This window comes from Triticum dicoccoides, chromosome 7A, assembly GCF_002162155.2.
Source record: "Triticum dicoccoides isolate Atlit2015 ecotype Zavitan chromosome 7A, WEW_v2.0, whole genome shotgun sequence".
Classification (NCBI taxonomy): domain Eukaryota; kingdom Viridiplantae; phylum Streptophyta; class Magnoliopsida; order Poales; family Poaceae; genus Triticum; species Triticum dicoccoides.
Window position 1 is genome coordinate 643,835,391 of NC_041392.1, and position 7,594 is coordinate 643,842,984.

Sequence of the window (7,594 nt, forward strand, 5' to 3'; positions counted from 1 at the left end):
TATCTTGTTACAAAAATTTCTAGTCAATTTCGACCTCATAATTCAAAGACTAAAGAGCCCGAACAAAGTGCCTATAATTCGCATTGATAACTATTACACCATGTTGCTATCTGCCTGATGAAATTAATCTTGGCGTCATTTACAAAATTCCAAATGTGTAAAAAGAAAAGGCAATTGCACTGCTCTTATATTATAGGGCGAATAGTAAAACGCTCTTATATAATGGGACGGACGGGTACATACAACGAAAACAACCACACACAAAAAATCAACAGGACATATCACTGCTCATGCCGATGTTGTTCCAGTGAGGGAACCTGTTGACAAACCGTTCTACATCAGAACATGATCGTCATACTCATACAAGCCTAGCGGCAGTATATATATAATCTTACAACCACTCAACTACGTTTTCTAACATCTGTACTTCACACTTTCAACCCAAAAATTTCGAACTACTTGGGCTGAATACACTGCAAATGAATGGGTTGTTTGACCCCACTACAAACTAAGCGCCCCGTATCAGTTTGACAGTCATACCCTCCTTGTACAGCCCCAAGTATCCAGCTGTTTCTTCCATCTATGGTGAATCTCCTGACATGGCCCACCGCGACTGAGGGCTCGTCGAAGGTCTGATCCTCGCGGGCATGCTGAGGCCGCCGTCGCTGTCCATGGCCATCTGGTGTAAGAAAGAGTGGTGCGGGGTTATAGACATCTTGTTCATCGAGTACTCCAAGTCGTCCTCGTCACTGTTGATATCTATCTCGACATGATCATCCAAGCTGCCAACATTCATCTCAGGGGCGTCAAGGTCCTCGAGCTCGTCATCATCGTCGTCGGTGTCGTCGCTATACGTTGTCTTGACCATGGACCAGAACTCGAAATTCGGACGGATATATCTGCAGGCACAGGTGGAGCAAAACTGTGAGTATAACGAGGACAACTAGCTAGACAAGTCCAACAATACACTGCAAACGACTGTTCTCCACACAGATAACAGAAACTAAAATCCCAAACAGTTTTGTCAAAGTATAATTCTTCTTCTGAAGCCTAAGGGGAGTCCAACAATGACATGGCTTGCTAGACATTCCCATCAACAGAGCACAAACAATGCAAAGAGCAGTTGGTTTATTGCCGCTGTAGTAGGCTTCAAAAGTAAAAAAAAAAGTCAGTGGTGCAAACCTGTCAGATTCTTTTAGCAGGTAAGGATCAAATGGGAAGAACATGTCAAGTCTATTGATTCCTCCAAAAGTCCTGGACAAATCAGATTCAATTGCATCTTCAGCTGCTGGATCCACAAATGCAGCAACCAATCCGGCAACCTTGGCCTGTCTCAGAAACTCGTTTACTATTGAAGGCAAGCACACCTAGGATATCAAAGGACACTGTGAATTGCCAAAATAGCATAGTATTGCCAGTTAATAACTCCAAGCATCAAAATGTAGCCACTCATGGAGATACCTAAAGAGGGTATATTATCAAAGGAGGCAGAGAGTGCATGTCATACAAACCTTTAGAGGTTCTAGTCGGTGGCGAAACAGAAATCCAAAAGGCATGTGAAACAGATCTGATTTAAGATTTGGATAATCCATAATGGATCTCAAGCGAAAGCAAAGGACATACATCACAGCCTGCAGATTAAGAAATATATGAAAATAAATGCTTAGAGAGAGTGATGAAAATACTGGAAAAACACTTACTCCCTCCGTTCACTTTTGCAAGTCATTTCAGACAACTGAAAATGGACTGCTTTGCACACTGTCTGAAATGTCTTCAAGGCCTTATAAAAGTGAACAGAGGGAGTACTAACAATAAATGTATGTAGCAGTGTAGCACACAAATTTGGCGACCAGAGACCCCCCCACCCCCCCACAATCAATGTCATTAAAGAAACACAATGGCATAACTAACCTGGCAGGTCGCGTAAAATAATTGATGATTTGGAATCGGTGTGGCCTCTCTCTTGCTCTGATGGTCACAATAGTCAACGCACCAATCTACTAATCTGTGTAAAGCAAATAAAGTTACTTTCAGATCTCAGAACAAACATCAGGCAAGTCATAAATAGATGAATTTCTAGAGGGCACCCACTTTTTGAGTATAGTAACAACCGTATCAGCAGAAATAAACCTTGCCCGAGACAAATAGCTTCCAACATATGAAACTGCAGACATTCTGCACTTCAAAACATAAGTGGTAATTAGTGCTTCTTCAACCCGTACAAAAGCTTAGGCTATAAATGGGAATCATAACAGAGTATACTACACTGTAGCAACAGAAAATATGAGGGGTGTATTATGAATTGTCTATGTAAACACTTTCTGCCAAATTTGTTGCAACTTGGCAAAAAGCCATGTCTATGACAGGTGGTTGGAAGATCCAAGAAGTGTGGATCGCCACAACTGTTGTCACAATGCAAACACCAGCCAGGATTGTCAAAAAGCCAAACATGAGTGAAGCAAAGTGTGGCGACAAACCAAAGATTCTACCAATCATCACATGTAAAGCAAGTTGTGATCACAGCTATAACACATGACATATAAATAGAAGTGATGTGCATACAGTGTATGCCTCACATGCTAAGACATACCTTGAAATTGGATCCTCTTTCTTCTCCGTAACAATGTCGGTAAGAAAAACAGCAAAATCCTCACCAAGGGTTTTAGGATCCAGTGAGCAGGTATAGAAAATGATAAACTGCAAACAACGGCAGGCAAAGCCAAATTAAAAGGAAGGTGAAGCGATAAGCAATTGAGAAAACATGAAGGTGAATAAAACTCAATACGATCATGAAAGCCCGGTGAATCTAGTTTACACATACACCAAATAACAGTGAATCCTGACCTGGGCAAATTTTGATCTGTGGACTCTCAGCAGAGATGCTCGAAATATAGTTTTCAGAATGACAAATTCCTGTCCAGTTCAAAAAAGAACATGAGAAGTGACAAATACAAAAAAAATAACATTCAGCTTTAACAGTTAATTTCCTTATTTATTACTCCCTTAAGTTCACAAAAAAAGGATGGCGTTTTAGACATTGACATGGTCTTCAAGATTTAACTATGACAACTAATTTCCTTTTTTAGCGTTGACCACTAATTTCTACTAGCGTATATGCATAAGACCCTATAAAACTACAATATTTTAGAGCTACTTTTTGAGACAAATATATACATATGATTTTCATGTTTCCAATGTACTACCTCTGTACCAAAATATAAGACGTTTTTGTAGGCTAAACTAGCCTAAAAGATGTCTTATATTTTGACATGGAGGGAGTATTTAAATCAATACTGGCAGTCAAATCTTCAAAAGTTTGACTGAAGATATGTCCAAAACGCCACTTGCTCGTGAACTGGAGCGAGTGGAAGAATTAAATTAGGGATACTAAAATATGACAACAGATTTTTTTTCTGCAAAGACCTGGATAAACTGCATAGCACATACTCACCTTATATAGGCACTGACGATCTAATGACTTCAGGTGCTCACATACAACAACCATTAAACCATCAAGCTTTTCAGCACATGCATTTCCTCCAAAACAGACCTAAACAACAAAATCAGAGTTCAAGTTGGCAATTTTTTTATAAAACTACTCGATTAGTTAGGCAGAAATTTTAAGTATAGCTCCCAAACCTTTGTTCCTGCTTGTCCAAAGCCATCCCCATCATCATCGGCATCCAAATCTTCAAGTTCCATTTCAAATATACCTTTGTCATGTTCCTCTTGAAGAATATCTTCCCAGGTTATATTAACCTGAAAAGTTCACCAATCAACTAACGAGGTCAAGAATCAGTTGAGACCTTGCAAGGTAGACTAGTAGTGAAAAAAGAAGCATACATCCAATTCTGTAAGAAGATCAACAACTTTGGCCAGCAAAATAGCTCCGATAAGATCCCCCATTCTGTCAGTATCTAGTCCCAACATGCACTCGACAAACGAGATCATCTTCTGCAGAAGGCATTACCAGAAAGTAAGAAATGATGCTCTATGAATAATGAGCAAAGTCGTCGGCTAAATTGTCAGCATATAAGTGAAAAAAATCAGGAAGCATAAATTGTCAACAAAAGCTGATAGGCCAAGTAGTCAAATGCCAACTATCACTTGATATAGAAGAAGCTTTCAAGATAAGGTCATCGCACAAACATACAGAAGCTAAAATGATGGCAAATTGGCATTTATATTTAATAAAATCTGCAGTGTTGTTGAAAGGATGTAGCCGTGTAGAATCTAAGGATTTATGGTTAACTAGGATGTCAACTGGGGAGACCAAGACCCCTTTTCAGCATTTGTGTGTTGTTTGACTAGCATTAATTCAAGCTAATTAGGAGAAGCGACTCAGAGAACTCAACGGACGATGAAAACAGAAAATATATTATAGAGTTCACACTTACAGCTTTGTTATCGAATAACTTCGGCATACTCCGATCTATTATATCCCTTAACATCCTTGGTGCTAAGGGTACAGTGTCGGAGATCGTTTTCAAACTCTCACACAGATAAGAAAAAATATCCTTCTTCCTCGAGACTGCCCATGGAGGCACCTCATTGCGTTCACCAACAATAGGCGGAGTAAAGTTGTTCACAAGCACCTGCAAACATTCTCTGAGATACTGATCTGCCACTGCAGCCTGGATGGACAAATAATCAATTAGTTACAGACACTCATAAGCAGATCATGCAGGAAACAATGTAAGTGCTATTAGAAGAATACCAATCTGGTTAATAGGTCCAATAAAGCAACCATTGTATCTCTTTGCAAGTACCAGATGCGGACGCTAAATATCTGAAATGGATGTTTTTTAGTGATGAGATCCAACTCGACAAACCAAATGGAGATGTAAGAGTAAGTAGTCAATATGAGATTACATTGTTCAAAAGTGAATGATGGTACATGATGTCTATTTTGGATACTGCATCTGACAATGCCTTCAAATATGTCTGGAAAAATAGGCAATATGTGCATTTTATCAGAAGTGATGTCAAGTACAAAAAATGGTAGGATAGACTAACAAGATCAATGTCTTACCACATACAAAGCCTCATCGTCGGCACTCTTTCTCTTGCTAGTGTCTAGAGTTTTTAACATCTTCTCATATTGCTCCATATCACGCGGGTCAACTAGAAACGGCTCCTGAATCAAAGATAAAGGGTGTGAACGGTTCAAAAGGCATTCTTGAGATATATATTGTTGATTGATGGCACACAACAAAAACCATGGCCGGAATGGACTCCTCTAGTATGGGATCAAGCTAGCGGGTGAATTACTCGATAAGCAGAGTGAGGACAGGAACGGGTTTTCACAACATAAATCACCCATAAATAACAAGGTTGTATCTCCAGCGAGTACAGTATGACAGTCACTCTCGATAGAATGCGATAGTCACTCTCGGTAGAATGCATATATGCCGCAATAAGATCAGATTGAAGAAATTACTCAATAAGCGGTCAGACAGGAAAGAATTTCAAAGAATGCCCATAAACAACATAAGTATAGTTCTATCTAGTGAGTCGGTTATGGACTTATGCCAGTCCTCCATAAAATGCATATCTACAGAAATATTAAGTACTTCCAAAAAAAGGTAATGCCTTAGGCTGAATAAATCTAATTGTTCGCTGGCAGAAACATGCGACATCTGGAAGCTCCTTGGTGATTTTCAGGTACGAATAGAAGAAATAACATGCGCCCTGCTGCCTAACCCACAAATTGAAATTGGCACTCAAAAAAATGCATCCATAGGAAAATAATCACCTTACAATTATACAAACTCTCACCCATCTGGCATAGTCTCTCACATCTTCAATAACAGCCTTGAATTTCAAACTTGAACCCATTACTAGATGTCTCGATATTATTCTGAAGAAATGCATTATTTATAAAATGGTAAACAAATGCATTTATTATCTTTGATCTCAATAGTACACAACGGATGGCCTGAATGTGTAAGGGATGAATGCAAGCACCTGGCTCCCCAAATTGACTTCAATACACGCAACAGAAGTGAACAAGGTATATCATGGGGTCCAGAACTCCAGAAGGTCCCAGAACCCCCATGTCTTCTCCACATAGGAAGGATATGCCTTCACAATCATTGCATGCTCTGCCTTTGCCCGAGCAGTCCCAGGAAAGAAGGTGGAAGCTGTATATCAGATTAGATTTTTACTCGTGCCTGACCTCCAGAGAGTAACAACAGCAATTTCAACTAAATTTTTTAAAAAGTCAGTATCATGACACCATCAAATTGGACATTAAGCATTCCAATGAATTGAACGCAGGTCGTGTTCAACAGATTCTCACATTTGGTCATTATGTAAAAGTTATATTATTATTATTATTACCCATAACAGCATCTCCGGAGTTTGCAAGTCATGTCCTACCTCTGTTTCAAGGCATGCTTTAGTATAGTACCATACCTGAAGTGCTAAACCATTCGTTGGCAGAGGGGTTTCCCAATAGGACTGCCAATTTAAGGGGGCTTTTCAGTAAGATAGGAGACTGTATAGCTTTGACTGATTTCTCTAGTCACGGAGTTAAGTTATTTCGGCTCCTTGATTGCAACCGACGCTCAAATGGGGGGAATTTAGGGTCTAAAGTACCAGCTAAAACGCCAAATTACTAGCGAGCGCGATTCAAGCTAAAACGCGAATGTTCGAGGCTAACGATCCAGCAAACAAACGAGCGTTTCCCCTACTCACGGCATCCGCAGGAATCGCCGGTCTCGCGTCACTCGGATTAAAAAAAATATATGCAAACAGAGAACAAAAGGGTGCTGGAGCTACGACGCACCATCCGCACGGACTGGAGCACGTGCTCCACGAGCCGGAAGGCCACGGCGTCGCGGATGACCCCCGCCTCCTCCGCCATGTCGTCGCGCCGCAGCTCGGCCACCATCACCTCCGCGCCCCGCGGCCTCCCTGGGAGATGTATCGCGCTTGGAATCCCTGGAGAGAAGGTAGAAAATCCGGAGCCCGGTGAGCGCGGGGAGCTAAGAGGGCGGAGGCGGGGGGGACGGGGGTGGGGGCTCACCGGCTCGCCGAGAGGGGGGAGGGCGGCGGCGTGGAGGCGAGGCGAGGCGAGGCGGGAGGTCTCTAGGGTTTTTGCGGGGGGCGAAGCGAGAGAGAGGGAGCGGTGGAGACAGGCGGGACTTTATTCCAACTGGTGACACGTGGCGATGGAGGCGGGTTTTCTGGTTCGGGTTCGCATCCGCTTACCCGCGTCCTGGTTTCCTAGTGGGTCGGGTCGCGGATAAGGGGTCACGCGAAGCCGGGGCGTGTACGCGACGGAGCGGACGCCGCGTTGTGAAGGGCGAGTGGGCGACGGCGGCAGACGGGGAGAGACGGCAGCGAAGCGATTTTTCCTTTTTCTAGTCGCGAGCGTTAGGGCATCTCCAACGGATGCTGAAAATTTTGATGGCCCGAAAAATTTTAGTCGAGGAAAGAGGAGATTTTTAGGCACCAACAAAAAATTTTCTGCTTTTTACAACAATGTTTGCCCGGCTCTGTCGAGGGAGGGGCGATGACAGCGGCGCGCCTTCGGCTCACTTCAGTGTTTCTGATCGTCGCTAGGTGGTCTACGGTTCTGGATGTAATT

The 7,594-nt window shown here is 42.3% G+C and overlaps 1 protein-coding gene across 2 annotated transcripts; it reads right to left on the reverse strand.

The window, feature by feature from the left end:
* Positions 1-263: 263 nt before the first annotated feature.
* LOC119328179 (RNA polymerase I-specific transcription initiation factor RRN3-like) lies at positions 264-7,116 on the reverse strand. 2 transcript variants are annotated; one of them, XM_037601203.1, is made up of 16 exons: positions 7,031-7,116; positions 6,791-6,945; positions 5,033-5,137; positions 4,873-4,944; positions 4,718-4,789; positions 4,398-4,634; positions 3,844-3,954; positions 3,640-3,759; positions 3,452-3,550; positions 2,845-2,913; positions 2,591-2,697; positions 2,092-2,175; positions 1,912-2,005; positions 1,512-1,631; positions 1,183-1,367; positions 264-899 (listed from the first exon to the last, which is right to left on the reverse strand). In XM_037601203.1, exons 2-16 carry the CDS (start codon positions 6,893-6,895, stop codon positions 581-583), a joined length of 1,899 nt encoding a protein of 632 aa, XP_037457100.1. In that variant the 5' UTR covers positions 6,896-6,945; positions 7,031-7,116; the 3' UTR covers positions 264-580. The 2 variants fall into 2 exon arrangements, with proteins under 2 accessions (XP_037457100.1, XP_037457101.1); XM_037601204.1 differs by lacking the exons at positions 6,791-6,945; positions 7,031-7,116 and adding exons at positions 5,756-5,860; positions 5,968-6,066.
* Positions 7,117-7,594: the final 478 nt, after the last annotated feature.

Bases quoted from the DNA above. Each gene is read 5' to 3' on its own strand.
- LOC119328179 (XM_037601203.1), bottom strand. From the start codon at position 6,895: ATGGTGGCCGAGCTGCGGCGCGACGACATGGCGGAGGAGGCGGGGGTC. The intron at 2,914-3,451 runs GTGAGTATGTGC...TGAACTGGACAG, and splicing joins ATCGTCAGTGCCTATATAAG to GAATTTGTCATTCTGAAAAC. The intron at 2,176-2,590 runs GTATGTCTTAGC...TTTGAAGTGCAG, and splicing joins AAAGAGGATCCAATTTCAAG to AATGTCTGCAGTTTCATATG.